The sequence below is a fragment of the Falco biarmicus genome, chromosome 6, assembly GCF_023638135.1.
Source record: "Falco biarmicus isolate bFalBia1 chromosome 6, bFalBia1.pri, whole genome shotgun sequence".
NCBI lineage: Eukaryota > Metazoa > Chordata > Aves > Falconiformes > Falconidae > Falco > Falco biarmicus.
Window position 1 is genome coordinate 24,151,768 of NC_079293.1, and position 21,075 is coordinate 24,172,842.

At 36.9% G+C, this 21,075-nt stretch overlaps 1 protein-coding gene across 1 annotated transcript in view; it reads left to right on the forward strand.

Annotated features, from left to right (window-relative positions):
• The window catches only part of SNTG2 (syntrophin gamma 2), a 268,490-nt gene that overhangs the window by 88,294 nt on the left and 159,121 nt on the right, over positions 1-21,075 (forward strand). The window contains exon 2 of the mRNA XM_056343881.1: positions 19,655-19,792. Coding sequence (XP_056199856.1) covers positions 19,655-19,792 — 138 coding nt within the window. The remainder of the gene's footprint in view (positions 1-19,654; positions 19,793-21,075) is intronic.

Consider the following 21,075-nt stretch of genomic DNA (forward strand, 5'->3'; position numbering starts at 1 on the left):
GTATGTAATTTACTGAAGATTTTTGGTCTACTTAACTAATTTTCAGAGTTTTAAAAATTGGATTTTTGTATTTGTTAGGACTTCGTTTATGATGCTGGTGATGGCATGGTTGCAACAGCTGGGACAGTACTGAATCTTTAAGCTTTCACTTGCATTTCACTGCCTCCAACTAAAGTTTTTCATTGATATTTTCTGAATGATGAGAAGGTCATCACTGAATACGTATGCTTGAAGAAAATGTGCTGCTGGTGGAACTAGCTTAGTTATATTGGTTTAACTGGAGTTACGACAGGGTTCACAGCTCATCTTCTACCCTGGGAAGATTCCCCTATGGAGTAAGTGTGACTTAAACATATCTGAAGAAAGGAAAAATAATTTGTTGTCCTCTTTACCTGATCTTCACAATGACGAATGCTCATCCATGACAGACCTAAGTTAGCTGGATGCTATGTGAAGAGGACGCAAAGGGGTTGAGCTAATGAGGCTGGTGATTTCTGAACAGGCTGTGAGATGCCATTGCTTTCTTCTTTGCTTTTCTATTCTTTGCTGATCTTGCCTTTTTATACCATGTCAAACACAGACAATTTTTGCTTTATTCAGTCACTGTTGCTGCCTTACCTGCTTCCTCTTGCTTGGTAATGAAGCTGGCCTTTGCCTGTCATCAGATCATAATGCCAACTTTGGTTTTCCTCACAACTGTATATTTTCAAATGATATTTTTGAAGTTTTATTTTTGAATGGGCTCATTTAAAAAAAAAAAGGAAGAAGAATTTCCCTAAAATTCAAATCTTTACTGTTTGGAATGTGTTTACCCATAACTTCTGTTACAGTGTTTCTCTGTTGGGTTACTGTTTTGGGATCTTTCTTCAGCTGAATGAGAGGCAGGCACCTTCAGAGGGTGGTTGCTCCCTTGAGTCCTTTGAAGATCACTATCTTTGTTCACTGGAATCTCAGGGAGCTTAATGTAAATATGTTCTTAACTTAGGGATTTCAGCAAAGTAGCTAGAATTTGATGTGATTAATTTGGACTATGTTATCTTAATACCTTCTGCACAGACATAACAAAGGCTTTTGGTCCATAATTAAGGTTCCAGTTACTGCAAACAATATACAGTCAGTAAATCCACTTAGCAGGATAATTAGTAATCCCTTTTCTACCTCCATAAATTTCAAAAGGTTTCTTTGTATTGCTTTTGACTGTAAAAGGCACTGAAGCAGTTCACAAACAATTAACTATTCCAGTCCTAAGCTGTGTTGAACACATATAATGGAAAATGAAAAAATAATTTTGTGACTGTAATTCAATAATGTCTTGTTTTGCTAAAGAACTGAATTTTGTAAGATACATACTTAGGAAAATGTTCCTAGATATTTTGAATAATTTCTGACTCTTATCACAGTTCCCAACTTTAATCAAATATTCATTTATACTTGAAAGCCCTTTTTAAAAATGTAAATAAAAGTCTGTCAGAAGGACAAAATAGTTCATTCGGTAGAAGCCACTGACACATTGCCATTTTGGTGCCTCTTTGTAGCTTGGGAACCTGCAGTTTTACCAGTCAGCTGTTTCAGAGTTGCTGCCTAACAGTAAACAAACTGTTCTAAGTTCTCTCTCAAGCCTGAGTTTCCAAAACCTGATTTTTAATGGGTGAGAGAATACCCTTACACCACAGGGCTTGTTTCCTTACGTTCTGTGCCCACACTTTGCATAGAGACACCTGGTTGAAAAACTGAGTAAACTTGCTAGTTTTTGCTAGTGCGTCATTGCAACTAGGCAGTCTGAGTCTCAGACTTATTTCAGAATTTTATCCTTAGTTAACTTGAACAAGTTTCTATTACCTGACTCCTGAAAGTCCTCTTACTCGCTTACTTAATTGCATACTCTATATGAGGAATCTGCATCTAGTCTAGTGTGCTGTCTGCCTGCTGATAAAGTAGGGAAATGGTCAATAGGAGTTAGGCTGCTTAGCGCAAACCAAGACTCCACCAGGATCTTTTAGGATTTAACTGTCGGGTCCAATCTACACTTGTAAAATAAGAGTAATATCTTATTTTCGACTGCTGTATCATTTACTTTACCTGACAGTACTTACTATTATTTAGTGTAAAAAAAGACTCTTAAGTCTCCTGCTTTGCCATTTGGTGTCCTTTAGCTCGTAAGACCATAGGCTGAGCCAGTTCAGAGGGGGCCAATTACCCATCATATATATTATCTCCTGTATGACGGGAGCCAAGTTTTTGACCCTTGGAAGAACGCAAGAGTTCTGCACAATTATATAGTAGTATAAGTTGGAGGAAAACCTGCCTTTCACTTAGAGACTGGCAGGCAATTTATGAACCTAGAAGTGGATTTTAGAAATAAAATTGAAAATTAACATTTTTACAGCTATACCATATTTTGCATGTTTTTGTGTGATTTCAAAATTATTAAAATTCTCTAATGTATGAATTGTCTTTCTGTAAGAACATGGAAACTGAAATATAACACAAAGAAATCCACAGGAGTCCGCAGGACTTACTTCAAAGATGGGAATTCCTGTCCTCCTATGCAATTAGACAAAGTTCCCTACATGAAGAGCTGAAATGACTGACCTAGTCTAGTCATAGCAGTATGACTGTCAGTGGACAAAATTTCCAACAGGGTAAAATGGCTTGTGCAATTTATTGTCTTACAAGAGCTAATATATTTTTTTTTTTCCACCATCCTAACAAGATCATATAAAGCTTAGCTACTTTACCCTATGTGTATCCCATATATGTGAATTTGTGTGTGGAAAAAAATATACACACGTGTGTATATGTATGCATGTATTGGAAATATTATAGTCTCTATAATTGAAACAGTATGACTATTCATATCAATATATTAATTGCTTATTTCCTAAAGGAGACTGGCAAGAGTTGGTGCTTATTTTGACTTTATAGATACTGGTATTTCAAAATTATGGTTTATCCAAAGTAGTTAGGAACTCCTTTGAGGCTTCAGCAGGGAGAGGAATTCATTCTATGTAGACATCTTTTTTCCCTCTTATTCTTTTTGTAGCCAGGACTTTCAGTATGCCTAGATTTTTTGGGGGAAGGATTATCCTCCAAAGTGGGAGTACGCGTTAATAAGGGATCAGACCTTAAAACATTATACTTCATTATTCACTGTATTGCCCACATATTTGCATGATCTCCATACCCCTGTTATGTTGTCTATTCTTTAAATTACCCTACTAGACTTCTAAAAGAATAAATACTTTTTCACAACGTTTCATGTGGCTATTTCAATTTTATAGATTGTTTTGAATTTGTTAATTCAGTTGCATAATTTCATTTGATCTACGTTTTCAGCCATAGCAGTGAATAATATAAATAACTTCAAATGAGTTTAAGTTTAAAAATGGTAGAAGGTCATAGTTCTTCCAAATGCAAGAGCTTCTGTCAATTCTTCATCAATTGTCTGTTTCCAGATAAGAATTAGCATTTACCTTTAAGATAGTTTTAGGAAACATTTGTATGGAAACATTTAGGAAACATGGAGATAGTTGATGATGATACACTCAGTCACTTTATTTCCTATTTTCTCTTACTTGAACACAAGATGGTGGGAGTTAAAGCTTCTCACAGGAGAGAAAAAGTCAAAAAGTAGGATCCTAACTTCAGGGTTCTGGCAAACAGACTTTGACCTGTTCAGGTATCAGCCTGAAAGACTCTATGGCTTGACTTTCAAGGATCACCTCATCCAAGCTCAAGAAGAGTCCATCCCAACAAGCAAAGGCAGCAGAAGCCCTGCGTAGGTGAACAACGAGCTTCTCACCGAACTGAAATAAAAAAAAGGAAGCAGACACGAGGTGGAAGCAGGGACAAATGATCTGGGAGGAATGTAGAGACACTGTATGGTCATGCAGGAATTGGGTTATGAAAGCCAGAGCAAACCTGGAGTTAAATCTGATGGAGACATAAAGGGCAACAAGAAAGGATTCTCCAGTTACAGCATCCTTTTGCTGCTGAGTGGGGAAAAATCTGATGAAGGACATGGAAAAGGCCAAGGTACTCAATGCCTTCTTCACCTTTAACAGTCTTTAATGCGTTTGAAATGCCAGGTGCCCAGTAGCAGTGGGAAAATCTGAAACAAGGAAGACCTTCCTGTGGTGGAGGATTATCAAGTTATGGAGCACTTAAACTAGGCATACACAAGTGCACAGGACCTCATTGGTTGTATTCACAAGTGCTGAGAGCACTGCAATAATAAAATTTAAATTAAATTAAAAAATAAAATAATTTTTGAAAGGTCATGGCAATTGGGAGAGGCTCTTGTAGACTGGAGGAAAGTTTCTCTTCAAGAAGGGCAAGAAACTTGAATCCTTGGATCCTTGGCAGGATCTTTGGAAAGGTGATAGAACAAATTCACCTGGAATCCATTTCCAAAGATATGATGGACAAGAAGGTGATCTGGAGTATTCAGCATTGATTTATGAAGGGGAAATTTTGCCTGACTGACCTCATAGTCATTGGCTTGGTGGATGGAGGTTAAGAGTGTATGTTGTTCATCTTGACTATAGCAAGGCTTCTGATGCTGTCTCCCTTCATAACCTCATAGACAAATTGATGAAGTATGGACTTCAATGGAGAGGTGGATTGAAAACTGGCTGACTGGCCAGGCTCAGAGTTGTTATCAGTGGCGTGAAATAGAGTTTGAGACTGGTCACTAGTGGTGTAATGAGGGAATAATGGATCCAGTAGTGTTTACCATCTTCATTAATGACCTGGATGATGGGACAGAGAAAATGTTCAACAAGTTTCCAGATGATACAGAACTGGGAGGAGTGGCTGGTAACACCAGATGGCTGTGGCTGTCTTTCAGAGGGACCAGCATTGCCTGGAGGGCAGGCTGACGTGAATTTCAAGAAAGGGAAATGCAAAGTCCTGCACCTAGGGAGGAGTAACTCCAGGCACCAAGAGAAGCTGGAGGCTGACTGGGTGAAAAGCAACTTTACAGAAAAGGGCCTGGGTATATTGGTGAACACCAAGTTGAACATGAGCCAGCAATGCACCCTGGTGGCTAAGGCCAACGACCTTCTGAGCTGCATTAGGTGATCCTTCCCCTCCACTCAGCGCTGCATAGTGAGACAGCATCTGGAGTCTTGTCTGCAGTTCACAGCTCCCCATTGAGAGAGAGGTATGGACATGCTGGAGTAAGTCCAGCAAAGGGCCACAAAGATTAAGGAGCTGGAGCATTTGACATACGAGGAGAGGCAGAGACACCTGTGACTGTTCAGCCTGTAGAAGAGAAGAACCAGGGGAGTCTTACCAGCACAGGTGAACTCTGACTGGAAGGGGACAAACAAAATGGAGTCAGACTGTTTTTTGTTTTGGGGGTTGTTTGTTTTTTGTTGTTGTTGGGGTTTTTTTGTTTGTTTGTTTTTTTACAATGAGGGTGGTCAAACACTGGAACAAGTCACAGGTGGTGGAGTCTCCATCCTTGAAAATATGCAGAGCCTTACTGCACATGATCCTGAGCAACCTGCTGTAGTTGACCATGATTTAAGCGAGGGGTTGGACTAGATGATCTCCAGAAGCCCCTTCCAAACTTAGCCCTTCTGTGTTTCTGCCCTAGTGTTTTCCTGTAAGGTTGTGGTGGTGGTGGTGTTATTTTTTATAAATAAGATTACAGTCTCAAACAAACCAAAAAACCAACACTTGTGAGAGCAGAAAAATGAACATGATTAGCATTTCTGTGCTTCTAATAATCAGATTTCAGGCAAAAAAAAATTCACATACCATTTGTTTATTAACTGATCATTCTCAAAGAAAGTAGCACAATCAGAAAACAAAGCAATTAAACTACTGACATGGATGTTCTGCATATCTTAAAGCAAATTACTCTGTATGCTTAGAGTTTTTTGGGTTTTTTTTCCTTGTTTCTCTTTCATAACTTTGTTTGGAACATCTCCAAAGACATTCATTCTATATCTCAACTATAACTTTCTTAAAAGGTTCCTGTACTGTCTGGTATAGTTTTCATTTTCAGGTTCAGTCTTCACCTTTATTTACACAATTACTAAAGCTGTGTTTTTGTGTTATTGTTTCTTCATTCTTTTTTTATAGCAGATATTTCGGTTGCTCTAACCTGAAACATTTAGTATTTATTTTGGCCCTTTTGTATTCTGAGATTTGTCTTCAAAATAGTAAAATTTAAAATGACATGACTTAGATTTTTTTAAAATTTCATTTTCATTTTTAAATGATAAAGTTGCATATGTTTATAATTTGGTAATGTACCCTTTATTTGTTTAGGAACTTGAAGGAATTGTTAGTGAGATATGAAAACCAACATTGTAGAGTCTGGATATCAGCAGACAAAGTGGTTCAGATGGATTTAATCTAAAAAATTTTGCAGAATCCTGAAAGATGTCCTCCTGCATTAATTTTTATAGCTATGGGAATAACTATGCTATAAATGTTACAACTTGGAAAGATGTCAACATTTGTGACAAAATTTAAACTAATTATTTTTACAATGAAAGCCTGGCTTGACTGAGAATTTTCAATTGACTTCAGTTTCTTTGGGACTAAAATTAAATCCCTAGGATTATTTGGAGCATTTGTGCTAGAATGCTGTTTCTTTTTTTATGAGGAAAACAATAGTTTAGTTTCAGGTACAAGGAAAGGAGAGAGATTATTTAAGATACTCCCAGGATTTTTAATGGCTTATTAACATCGGTGTGAATTATCTGAATAAAAAATAAATAAATGTGTATTCCTGTAGTACAGAAATAAAAGAGGGTAACAAAAGCAAAAGTAAGTTTTTGACATTTAGGAAATGAATAAAACTTAACAGAAACAGGGCAGGTGCCCTGTACTGCCCCTTCTAATTAGAAAATCTTTATATGCAAACCAGAAAATCCTTACATGCGATGCCTTATGTGCAAAGGCGTTGCAAAAAACCAAAACCACCTTAAATTTTTAGTTGTAGGAATATCAGGCCTGAAACCAGTAAGTCAAAATGGAAACAGATATTTATACAAAGACTGAAACAGTAGTATTCTCACTGTTATACCTCCTGACATTTGTATAGAAAAGTACATTGTTTTCGTATTGTGCAGAGTAAGGGTACTAGAAAATATGACAGTATGTAAAGGGATATAAAACATACATGTAAATAGTGTAGTTGTAGCAGGGGTAAATGGGGTGAAATAATCAATGATCATCTGTAACGGTGATTCTTACGATGGCCTGCCTATCTGCCTGCTGTCATGTGAAAAGGAAGTAGTAGAAAGTGATGGCACAGTTTACATTAATGGTCATCCCAATGAGCCTTCTACAGTGGGAGGAGCAGTGGTAAACCTCAGGCAGGATCCTGTTTACCACCAGCTGTGTTTCATGGGCTTGTTATTTAGCTGCCCTTTTAGTTGTTCTGGATAGCACTTTTGCCAAGTACAGCTTTTGTAAATTCTGCTTCCATTTTTCACAAAGATTTTTAATACTCTGAACAGAGTTATTAGTAACCTATTGTGATCATTCCTGCAAAAGATGTATGTGTTGATGGGAAGCTACTCTTAAGCACGTAATTCCTAAAAATTGTCTTTTTTCATTTTTTCTCAAGATTCCTTTTCTTTCGTTTTTATATTTCCCCGTTATTACTGTAAATTCCTCTTACTGTTTTTCTGTTAAGTCTTTTCTTCTTCTCTAACAAGGCTATGATATGCCAAGAACCCTATATTTCCATATCCATACCTCTAATTTCCTGTTTTCCTTCATAAAATACAATAAATCTTGTTTCTTGCCGGCCAAATCAGACTTTTATACTTGTGTAAAAATGTGAAACTGGTGATAGTGTGTTTGAGATCATATACCTTTATCCAGCACAGACCTTTCATAAATACGCTTCAAACAACACAGGATTTTGTGTTCAGGCTTGTCGCATCACCAAAATACTTGTGCACACATGGGCGTTCTCTCCTTTGGCATTTCTGCTGTGAAGTGTGATTAGGGTAGTCTGGCAGTAGTTCCACTACAGTATGGGTATGACTTCGTGATGCCGCTGATGATGTCATGAAAGGAACAGTTGAAATATTGGCTTTCTCTCTTTCTAACTGTAGGGTTTTGTCTGTATCTGATGCTTTTAGTTCTTTCTACCATGTTCTGAACTTAAAATAAATCCCCTCAGGCCCTTCCTTTTCTTCCTGCCAACTGTCAATGACTTTGTTCCCCCATCCTGCTCATACTGTCTTGGTGAGTGCCTTTCTCTGACAGCAAAGTTAACTTAAGATTTCCTAAAATCCTTGAATTAAAATTCTGTGCCACTTATCTGGCTGACTTTTGTTTAATGCTCTACCCTGCTAAGTATTGATTGCTGATTTACTTTGTGCAGGAGCTCCCTGTTCCTAACTCGCTGCGCTTTCAACATGTGTTTAGTAAAGCTGATGTACCTCTCCCAAGCCCAGCAGTGACTGCCCAGTCCTTTACTGTGCCGTGCTGATTTAGCAATCTGGTCAGAACTAACTCAGTGATCTTAGCACTGATCTGCAGGAAGGGATTTTCTGTGATGTCAACCACACATTGTGCCAGTCCAGTGCCCTGTGACTAACAGCAGCAAGGGATAGAGGACACTGGAGGGATGGATATGGATAAAAACACGGTTTCTGCTGCTAATTTATTGCTCTGAAACAGCTTTTTTTTTTTTTTTTTTCCCCAGAATTTTGTCAAAAGCCTTGACATGTCCAACTGCTTTGTAAAGCAGTTTACCTTCAAATTCTTTTGTACTCAGCGTTAGTTGTTTATTGTTTGTTTCCTGGTATCCCTGCTTTTGTGCTTTGGTGTGTTTGTCTAGATGTGTAAATGCACCTCCGTAGGCATAAGTCAGATGTTTACAGTACCTGTGTATCACAGTCAGTTGCCTGCACTGGTTGTCAATCATCAAATTGCCGAAGTTTAGCAAGATATGAAATAATTTTTATATGCAACTGCCGAAGTCAGACTTACCACTAGTTGCAGAGTACTTTTTCTTGTTGTAGCAGTAATCTTGTTTTTCTTGATGCTAATGAGACTAGGCTGTGTATGCTTTAAAAATAGAGCTTCTTCAAGTTCTGGACAAACATTTATTCATCCCAGACCAATATATATTTTTTTTAATTTTTTAATTAGGGATGAACTTATAGCTCCACTTGCAATCTCTGATTACATTTTTATTGCCTTTGAAAAGTGGTTTAGAATACATATTTTTCATCTTAAGAAATCTTTGCCTGAAGAAGTCTAATTCAGAGAAATCACTTAATTTTCAGTACTTACATTACTTGCAGTTTTTCTTCAATTACTTGGTATACCAGAAAACTTTCAGTTGTTCCCAGATTTCCTGTTTCTTTTCTGATATTTTCTTTATAGGCTTCGAGTTTCTGAAGGATACCTATTTAAGATCTTGAATCTGGATATTTCCTCTTTTTTCTTTTTAGTTTTTTGTCCCCAGCAGTAAGCTTTAGTACTTTTGGTTTGGTTTGGTTTTTTTTAAGAGTTGAGTTTTATTTTCCATCTCTGATATTTGCAGATATTTTTCAAGCTTCTGCATTTTTCTCAGTACTGCTTTGAACTTCAGGCTTGATTCTAAAAGATTATCAGTGACTTACATTTAACAGTAGTTTAATATAACAATAGCTTGTATAAAGGCTTTCTTGTAGCAGAAGACTCAGTTGAGGCTAACCCATCTTTCTGTGCTTACCGCTAACTGATAGGATGGTTTAATAAATTCAGTAAGTAGCATGGAGCGGTGCCAGCAAGCTCAGAAACTTATTATTTGAAATCTTGTGTATCAATTTGAAAAAGTCCATTCTTTTTAAAGTTTATAACATACTAATGAACTATATAAAAACTGTATATGCATGTATACAGTCTTGATTTTTTTCTATTTGCATTATTCCTAAGGAACCTCTCTTAAGAAAAGAATATAACTGTAGGTGCTTGTCAGTAGGGTACTCTTGTTACAGGACACTGTTTTTGAAATTTAGGTGTAAACAGACTGTTTCATCTTTTTCAGTAGCATGACATGCGGTCAGTTTATAAAGGAGACTCTTCTTTATCTTTTAATAATGGCTGTCTAATTGCTGCTCTGATTTTGGCTTTTTAATATGAGATTGCCTTCTAAAGTGTAACTTCTTGCAAACTTACCGTCATCCTGTCTGCCTCCTGTCTTGGCCATTCTCTGTAAATTTCACTACTTTTTGTAGAGGCTCATAAATTTAACTCAGTTTTACTTTTCATCTTGTTGTGTAGCTTATGCTTTTCTCCTCTGTAATGCCTCCAAATTCTGTTTCTCTTTATTAATTTCAGTAATTAAAATGGTTGTTTTCTTATCAATGTTAATTCCCATATTCAGTGTTTCAGCCAGTATGATGAACTTCAGGAGTGTTCTGTTTGTTAAATGCAGAAAATATTGAAGTTAACAGTCATCACAGTTATGTTTGAGAATTGCAGCCAAGGCTTAGAAAAATAAGGTTTAACAGAGGTTAAACTTGAACGTGCTGTTAAGTCTTTGAATAAAGCATGAAACCAGACTGTCCCATTTCGTTCCAAGCTAGCTGCCAAATGCATGGCTAGAAAGATTTTCACTTTCAACCTCTAGGTTTATCTGAGCAACTGGCTTATAAAACCAGTAACTACAGATGTAAGTTAAAGTTGTGTGTGGTTTTTGTTGTTGTTGTTGGTGGTGGTTTTTTTCCTCCTAGACTTATTTGAAAGCTTTGGAACTCTATTTTAAACCCTATTGTATTCCTGTGATTAACCTTCGCCTAACTCTTGCTATGCCCACTAGCAGTAGAAACCGATACAGTATGAGAAGTTCTTACTATAATGGTGTTCTGAATGTCATTGGCATTGCAGAATTCACATTAGGGTAATGAGACTATAGAGTTTAATTTTGCCACATTAAATTTAGGAAGAAGCTAGAAATATTTACACCCAGCTTATTCAGAAATTAAGCAGTTAGAATGGCTGTGCTTAGTTTTGGCAAAACAACACAACAGAGTTTAACAGAATGGGAAAAAACACATTTTTGTGCAAAAGCTTGAAAAAGAATTCGTGTGGTGGAGCTCTATCAGTATAAAGGGGAAGGACCGCAAGAGTGGAATGAATCAAAACCTTTTGTTCTATTAAAAAAAACATGATGCCTTTATATTGGCCATACTTTGTTATTCTAGACTAAGAAAATGGGTGGTGTTTGTTTTTAATTACACTTCCAGTTCTTAATTTATCTTTTAATGTATCAACAGGAACATTTATTAATCAGCTGAAGTCTTACCAGGATAAGCTGCATGGTACAAGTAATAGAAATTAGCACATTAATTTTCTGATAATCTTTTAGCTGTTTCTTAAATAATTTCCATAGAGAATGTTCTTGTGGTCTTTTTCACCTGTTGCTAAGTGGTTTTGTTTGAAGTGTGAAATTTATGCTTTCTTGTTTAACCGGTATGAACCTGGTGGTGTAAGCGTAGAGGCATCTTTATATTCTTAGGCTATTTAGTTCTGTGCCACTGTCCAGTTGTCTGAGAAATGAGGTGCAGTAATAAGCAAGCGGTTTACTTAAAGTTATCTAAATCAAAATAAAACCTAATAACATCTAATAGTTTTTGCCTTGGTTCTTTTCTGGAATAGAGTTTGTATTCTAACATATTCAACTATGTGGCACTATTATTTAGGATTGATTAGAATTTTTAAGCAGGCAATTTTTATTGAGCTTGACATTCTGAAAGTTAATTTTCCAAACATGCATTACAGGATTCAAATATTTTTGTCTGATGTTTTGAGTAGTGCATGCAGATGACAATAGTCAATCATATCTAATTAGCTCATGACACACTAAGCTTGCAGTAATTAAGCAAGACATTGCTGCTTACTTTCTAATGATTAAGATCAGACAGATTGAGAGCCAGCTGTTAATCACTTTTCTTGCAAGGCTAATGCCATTAACAGAAAATCTCAACAATCTACCCCTAAGGCTATTTTTAACAGAGCTTTTGGTGGACAGGCTCTGTCCACCAACAGATGTAAGCAACAAAGTAGAATTTCAGATTTTGTATTTTGAGAGCATCTATTCAAACTTCTCTCACCTCGAGGTAAGTCTTCCTTGTAGATTTATATATGTCACTTAAAAATTTAGGAAAAACTCTCTTCCAAATTGCTAGAAAGTGATATTGTCATGCTGCAGCCAGGATCTTCTAGAAGCTTTTAATGCTAATATACCTTTTGCAACTGTATGTAGTGAAATGTCAATCTACATAATACTCAAAATACTGTCATTGACAAATGCAGAGGTAAAAAACCATAAGAACAATCTTTATGAAAACAGGAATTTCCAAGGTGCATAGTTCAGACTAAACAAAAAAAAAATAGTCAGTTTTGTTAGTAACATTATTATTTGATTTATTATTATTTGGACATATGGAAGTAAATGACCCATTTGCTACTCTGTTGCTATAGCTGTGGTCTGGATAGGTGGGTGGAAAATTGCTTGGGTGCTGAGGGTAGTGGTTAGTGGTTAATGGGTTGTTCTCTACCTGGATTCCTGCAGCAAGTGGTTATCTTCAGGGGTCTATCATGTGACCCATCCTCTAACATCTTTGTCAGTGACCTTGAGGAAGGTCACAGAGAGCTTGGTTATCAAGTTTGCTGATGACACCAAATTGGAGGGTGCAGTCAGTACACCGTTAACGGAGACCTAGGCAGGCTAAGACATTGACTGCCAGGAAATTTAAGAAATTCACAAACTAAATTCATGAAATATAACAAAGTCAGATGCAGAGTCCTGCAGCTGGGAAGGAAGAGCCCCAGGCATTGGTTCAGTCTGGGGCCTGCCTGTCTGGCAAGCAGCTCTGCTGCAGAGGCCGTGGTGTCCTGGTGGGCGGTGAGTTGTACTTGATCCAGCAGTGAGCCCTGCAGCAGGGAAGCCAAAAGCATCCTGGACTGTCTTAGGAGGAGCACAACCAGGAGATCAGTGGAGGGGCTTATCCCTCTCTGCCCAACATTGACTAGACTTCCATCTAGTTTTGCATGCAGTTTTGGTTCCCCCAATACAAAAAATACATTGATAACCTGGAGTGAGTTCATTACAGAGCCACCAAGTTGATTTGGGCTGGGAGTACTTGCTCTGTGAGGGAGCTGAGCTCGTTCAGCTTGGAAGATGGCTGCAGCAGGACCTATAAACTGCCTTTCCACATCAACAAGGGGGATATCAAGAAGATGGAGCCAGGTTCTTTGCAATGATGCATGAGTAGGCAGGAGACAACAAGCAGAACTTGAAACTGGTTACAAGTAAAAGCTTTTCCTCATGAGGACAGTCAAGTAGTGGAGCTGGCTGCCCAGCAAGATTGAGCAACCTCCATCCTCAGAGGCTTTCAGCCTGGGCTGATCACATAGTTGCATTGCTTTGAGGTTGGGCTTGAAAACTATCAAGGTCACTTTCTACTTGGAATGGTAAAATGGTGTTTTCTTTCCTGACCTATAGGAGTCCTGAGCTACTCTGAGATATGGGACAAATCCATACCATTTTGTCCTGAATCACATTTTTACAGATGGTTCTTCTGACTTGTTTGTAGAATGCCTTACCCTCCCTAGTACCAATCTGAATAATTTGTTTAAGGGCTTCATTATCATTATATACAGAATTTATTAAAGGAAAGCATATTAAGGTTAGGGATTTTTGTCTTGGTAGTTAAGAAACAATGTCAGTAGGTGTAAAATCTATAGTGTGCTAAAGGTCAGAAGGAGGACAACTCCATGTGTACTTACAGGAAAAACATACTCTGTAAAGGAGCTCCATATACCTTATTTCAGAAAGTTATAATTAATGTCTATCTTCTGTCTGCTTTTAGTTTTACTGAATGGTTCTTTGTGAGCTTATGGTGCTAATGGAATCATTAATTTTCTGCGTTCCACAGCTATGTTACTGCTCTCATACGTATGTGCTGTCCTTATCCATTTGTCCCTTGTGGGTGGGAAAGCCTGTATTTTTGTTCTCACTCAAGGCCCCTCAGGCCTGGAATTACCTTCTTATCATGAAAGACGAAGGTACAGCTCTTCTTAAGGTACAGTCTTCCTTCAGATTAAGTGCTATAAAATTACAATTATTAACAAATTTTATTGTAAGTGTCACTCATCCATTGTTAAAGCCCCTAAACTATAAATTTCTTCAGATCTTAGTAGTTATTTTTCATCTCTCCTATGACAGTTGCAAGTTCTTCAGTGCAGGTGTCCTTCTAAAGCAAGTCAGACTTTCTCCTGGATGTGGAGGTTCAGTCATATGTAGAAAGACACATGATAGATCTGAAATAAATCACATTTTCTGGAATTTTGCCCTGTGAGAAGATTAGTACTTGTACCATTTGGGCAGATGTTTGTTTAGTTTTCTCTCAGAATCCCTTAGCAATGGATGTCTGTAATCTGTCCCAGCAATCTGTTCAAGGACTTCAGTTTCCTTGTAGCTAGAATATGTTAAAGAGGAGATTTCTGAATTATTTTCTTATCTGATTGTTCCATTTTTCTTTGCAACAGATTTTGAGGTACTTATAACTGTCATTATGTCCTCTTGTATTCTGTCTGTAAACTAAACAACCCAAATTTGTGCAGAGTTACTTATAGGCCTATTTTCCAGATCTCTGATCACTTCTAAGTTGTTTTTTGTATTTCTCATGACCCTTTTCAGTTCATTACCTCGTCTATGTAGTGTAGTCATGAATCAGTGCTGACATAATACTGTATAAAAGGGAACAACGTACTGGGATGTATTAAATGCAACACTGGTGATTAATTACTTCATGGGCGTGAAATTATTCCTCCCTCACATTCATCAGTGTTTAAGGAACCTTCTGTACTACTCATCTTGTGAGAGTGAGAAAAAACAATTCAGTAGGAAAGAATTCAAAGGAAAGCAGTCAAAATATGTTTGCCTTTATTGCAACAACAAGGTATTGATGCCAATATTTTGCTGTCAATCTTCACTGCTACCTACCTGTTTCTTTTCCTTAAAGAAAGGGTGAAGAAAAGCTCCTTTTCTTCCATGCAAGTGGCTGTTCTTCCTAGAATATAGCACCTTGCACTGCTTTTTTTCTGTTAAAGAAATCTTTTTTTATGATAGTCAAAGCTATTTAAAAATTTAATTCTGCCCTTCTCTGAGAAATTGTCTTTGTCTTTTGATAACAATGGGAGATGTGGTGTAGAAAACATATCAAACAACTTACAAAAGACAGAGTAAATTTAAGCCTGCTGTACTTTAGTGGTCAGAGCACCAGGCTATGTGGGACCGCCTGAAGTTTTCTTTCTGTCTATCTGAAAAATAAAAATATCTGTAGAATAAAAATCAGTGACTCCAGTTCTCACATGTCTTCAGCAAGTGATCCAACCATTATACCATAGATACGGAATTTCAACAGAGTTGTTTTCATTTTAAAAAAATAATCAAAATTGGTTTAGAGAATTTTATCACTAGACCTTTGAGGTGCAAATATTGCTGATAAAATATTTGTCTGGAAATATAATGTGGAAGTTCAGTTGGAAAAAAAAAAGTTCAAATGTAGTGCTTAAAGACTTGTATTTACAAATGAAGGAAGGTCATTTATAAATGCATTTTAGTAGTTAAAAATTGAATTGCCATGCTATTGAAGCTGTGGATACATAATATGTTAAGGGTGGAGATCAGCAAATGGTGATTTCTACTGGAGGACCAATATAACACAATGCAAAAGGTTTTCTAGATAAAGTAGGGGAAACAACAGGAGATCCATTTTTGTAAGGGTCTAAGACACTAATACTCTGTTTAGTTTGCAATAGTAGTGATCACAATTGCTAAAATGTACTTAGGCAAAGGGAATGGAAGATAGGTTTGGAGTTACAGAGAACTTCACAGTTTAAATCAATGTAGTACCACTGCACTGCATGTGCTTTGACATCTGCTCTGAATGCATGAAAATTTATTATGATTTTATTATGAGTATCATCTGAATCTTCTGACCATCTGTGTAAGCCTTGAATGTTTTCTGCCTCTTTTCAAATGGGTACTAGCGTGGAAAACCTAACTAACACTACTCTAATGCATTTGAGCAACAAATGGATGTAAGCAAGTAAATAGTTTCTATAGGAAACCTAGTACACCTTAACACCACTCCAACTCTGCCTCATTTTTTGCATATTTTTTCAAAATAAAACTTACAGCAGTGAAGACAAGTATTTTATGCCAGTAAGGACTGAACTTTGGCTTAGAGATACCTACTTTGAAACAGAATTTGCAGCTGTGAGCTTTAGGCTACAGATAACAGTGCATTGAAAGAGTTACGGTACTTTGAGTAGGGTCCCAAAACACTGTGCTGAGTGGGGACCACTTTAAGTATGTTGTCTAGGGGTCAGCCTTAAGTGTTCAACAATAAAACTGATTAAAGGATTCATCTGCAATTCTAGCTTCCTCTAGAGTGTGATATTTTCTTCTCTGTGACAGTTTTTGAGCTTGCTTGAGAAAGTAGGTTTCAGTGTGGTTTTAGTTTTCTTTCAAAAACAGGGCAGTGACTAAGCTTTCTTAAAAGTCACAGCTACTGTGATGCCTGTGCTACAGATCTCCATTTCTTTTCCTCTCACCACCTATGTGGAGGTGCACATGCACACCATGCACCCCTCTTCCTGCAGCCAGTGTCTAGAAAACTCCCACAGATATGAAAATCAACATTAATTTCCTCATCTGCCCAAGTAAGTTTAAATTTGTATTCCCTTGCCTCTCATTGTACACACTTAAATCCTGTTGAGATGCAACTCCCAATGTACTTTCTGCCTGGTTTTTTTATTATAAAACACATATTAATGTGGTATATTACTACATCATTTTGGGGAGTTATTACCACTTTCAGTCCTCACTTTCTAGTACCAGTTACTAGAAGAACTATTGTATAAAATGAGAAATCAAGACAACCATAGCATAGTTAAAGTGCTGCATATTTGTGTACAAGCAAACATGAAGTTCTCATTAAAAGATCCCTGTTTGAAGAAGTATTTTGTCTGGACTGGGATTTGTCCTCTAGAGTTACGTATGCCATCTCTTCAATACAAAGGGAGAACAAGGGAATGAACTCTGATTCAAAGCCATTTGTAATGGTCTAAAAAAAGCAGACTTGAAAAGCTGAGAGAAATCTAGATTCATCTTATTGATTCTGAAAGCAAATAAGGTATTGCTGCATGTCATCTTGGATCACATCAGGTGTTAAATGGGGTGTGAGGTAGATACTGGATTTTAATAGGAGTAAATGAGCTTTGGTGAGACTTTAGTTCAAGCGGTGTGATGGAAAATGCTAAGCTATTTAATCAGTCACTCTACATAGTCAATTTGTTACTTGATCATCTGTTATAAATGATAGTTCAGGGTTTCTTTCGTTACTTCTAAACATATTTAACAATTACTAGCCAGAGAAACGTTCTAGGTTTGGGCAGTATAAAATGCTCTCTGGAGCTGTTTTCTCTCAGTGTTTCTGTAAAGCATCCTCTGCTACATCAGCAAAAGTAACTGCAGTTGCCAGGGATGGGAGAGCAATGCGCAACCTCTGAACAGCAGCAGAACGTGGGGACAGCGGTTTTGCAAGGCAGTTCTACTGTTTGAAAATACTTGCTATTACGCAGCATGGCTTTTAAACAATGATGTTGGCACGCTTTTCATGTGTTGTCATTCACAAAATTGTATTGATAATAGCCACACATGCTAGAAATTTAAAAAGTTTCAAAACCTTGGGAAAGTGAAGAAATGTTGGTTTCCAGACAAGTGAGAGTGAATAAGGCTTTACACCCTCACTGAAATTTTGTTTCCTTTAGGCATTCCCAGCAAAGGACAAGATTTATCTGCCAGAATTAGACAATTGGAGTTGCTATTTATATTTATTTTTTAAGTCAAAGTAGAGAGCTATGATGCAATTTGTTCACTTCTAGATAGAGGTATAAAAAAGATCAGGTAAATCATGCTTCACCACTGGCTTGACAGAATGTAAGGAGCTGCCCTAGATGTGCATTTTTAAACCTTGGCGAGACCCATTTCAAGCTGAAGATACCTGCGTATGTATGTCTGCTGGCATGACTGATGTCTGTATCCCATTATAATTGTGGAAATCTGGTCTTGCCTCTAACTAGAGAAGGACCTGGGATGTCCTAAAAATAGCCTGTGTGAGCCTTATGTGTGGAGACCTTGGATATCCTGAAGTGTCTTAAGTAGCAGCAGTGGCCTACATGGGAACAAGGGCTTTGAGCCCGGGGACAGCAGAAGCACATGAACAATCAAGCTGAGCAACTGCTGTGTATATACTTCAGGGTAAATTGTATTGCTCTCTAGACTGCATTTTCCATTTCTACTGTAAAGGAGGGTTTGACATTCATAGAGCTATATCACATCAAAATTTAAGTGGCTTGAGCTTAAACTGATCTTGCCTTTAAAGTCCAGAAGTTTTTATTGAGAATCACCACAAACTTTTCTCCCTATTTTCATAGAAATGGAAATACTATTATGAAGATAATGTTCCATGTTTATTTTTTTTTAAAAAAAATCCTTCAAGCATTCATTCAGTTCACAGGACATGTTTCTTCAATTCCTTTACTCTTCTTTACACAGTCTACATTTTAACAAAACATAGATGAACAACTTGATTTTAAATCCTCTTCTAAAAACAAATGCTGCAACTAAACCTTAAGTTATGCTTGATTATTCTTCACTTACATGGAGGAAAGCGCAGTGTTGTAATGATACTGTTATATACATTATAAATTAATAAACACTACTTTTAAATATGATTCTCCATTTTGGAACCTGTGTGTTGCTTTTTCTCTTCTGTACAAAGACTGTAAAGCTCTGAAATTACATTAGTCTACTTATTTTAACAAACAGCTATAAGCAGTCCTAATTCCTCAGTTGTTGTTTAAAGAACTATCTGACTGAATATTAGTGGGAAATTTGAGTCTAAGTTAATAAAACTTAAGATAGAATTTCTTTTCTACTGCTGATGGAGAAAACAATTTTTATACTAAATATTTGACTGTCCTATAGAGTTTACTGGTTATTAGTCCAGTCATGATGTAACTTCAGAAATGTATGTCCATCTTTACCTAAACAAATGGATATTCTCCAACACCTGTATTTGTGTGTTTTACAATGTGAAAGCAGCTATCTACTATAATAGAACTCTCTGTCGTAAAGGCAACAATTGTGAAGGGTACAAGTCTTTTTCTGACACAGTAGAAAGAATGTCTCTAAGTCAGGAATGACATTGCACTTCTCCACTTCTTGCTGAAACTGGAAAATGTGTTCACAAGCATTTTTACATACCTATCTGCTTTTAATACAGTTTCATAAGTCGTACAATTAGAAACAAATAGAACATAGTTCAGTGGCAACCCTCCTTTGTGGAACAGTACAATGGGTAATTATTTTTGGTTTTCTTTACATATTAATGTCTACTTCAAAGACCATTTAGCCTGTATTTTACAGTACAGAAGAGGCTTTTTTATGTCTAATCCATTTGAAGACTGAAAAGGAGACCAATTTTCCACTTTCTGTAAACAGTGCTCATTTATATGCATTTTATGTATTAAATGGGATAGAGGTTGCTATTTATCATTATAAAATGTTCATATTCTTCAATTTTTTTTCTGTGTCTTGCCTTCACAGACTAAAACTGGTATTGCTTTGTTGTATGATGAAGTATCCGAAAATGCTTACGACATTCGACTGAAGCTTACAAAAGAGGTATTAACAATTCAAAAACAAGATGTCGTCTGTGTTAGTGGAAGTGATCACAGTGCAAATGTAAGTGCTTCTATATCTCTGTGCTTTCGACTGTGTACTTTAATGTCTTCTGCAGGGATCAGTTTATGGTATTGGAGTGCAAGAGATTTTATTGGGTAATAGAAATACATGTTCTATTCAGTTGCTGGGGTTTTTGTGCATACTTACGTTATTGCATATACATACTTTTTTTTTTGGCCAGTACTGTATGTCCTTTATTCTGACATCTATAACCTTAATAGAAGAGAAAAAAATCTATAAATACTGAGATTACAACATTCTTCCGCCAAATATTGTTAAGCCACTCAATGAAGAAAAAAAAAAAAAGTATTTCACACTGAAAGTGTTTTAAGAGTAAACTAATACACCAGATTTTTCTTCATTTGTGTATCAAGTATTGACAGGATAGCTGTTCAGGGGCATAGAACAGAATCATAGAGTTCTTTAGGTTGGAAAAGACCTCTAAGATCATCGAGTCCATCCGTTAACACAGCACTGCTAAGTCCACCACTAATCGGTGTCCCTAAGCACCACATCTGCACATCTTTCAAATACCTCCAGGGGTGATGACTAAATGGTCTCCCTGGGCAGCTTGTATGGAGAAAGGCAGATACTGCATGAAAAAATACTTTTAGTAGAACACATGCCTTCTGACTGAAGATAATACCCCATTTGTATCAATGCATACTTAATTTTACTTTCCCCAATTTTAACTTGGTTTGTGCTTAAGTACTCGTTACGGTAACAAAGCACATAACGTTACACATCATTAGGGAGTGTAAACTCAGTTATAATGGATGAAGCCACGAGCATCCTAAAGCTTCACTGAGAACTGGAAATATTTTTTTTTTCTTTTAGTTTTCAGGAAATTAAAGGCAAGAGCTTTCTGATCTTGGGGAGCTGGCTGAGAGAACACTTGATAGGCACTTACTTCACTTTAATTCTTTTTCAGGCACAGATGGGGCTTAAGCAGTGCCAGCCTGTAAGTGGTGGTTTTTTTCCCCAAAATTCTCTTATGCTGCTTTTTCAAAACATTTGGTGCCCTTAAGCTATAGAGGAATCTTCTGTATCACCATTTAATGTCACTAGAAATACCGGTGGCATTTTGTATAAGCAGTACAGCAGTGGTGTCTAGGCTATGGACATCCCCAAATAGTGTATTTTATTTCCTCATCTAAACAGTGTTCCTGTTAAAATTAAGTGTAGATAGCCCAAATTTTATAGAGTAAAATAAATTTAATGAACTCTGTTGATATTTGCTAGACTGAACAATTCATGGCAGCCTCCTCAGAGACAGCCAAGGG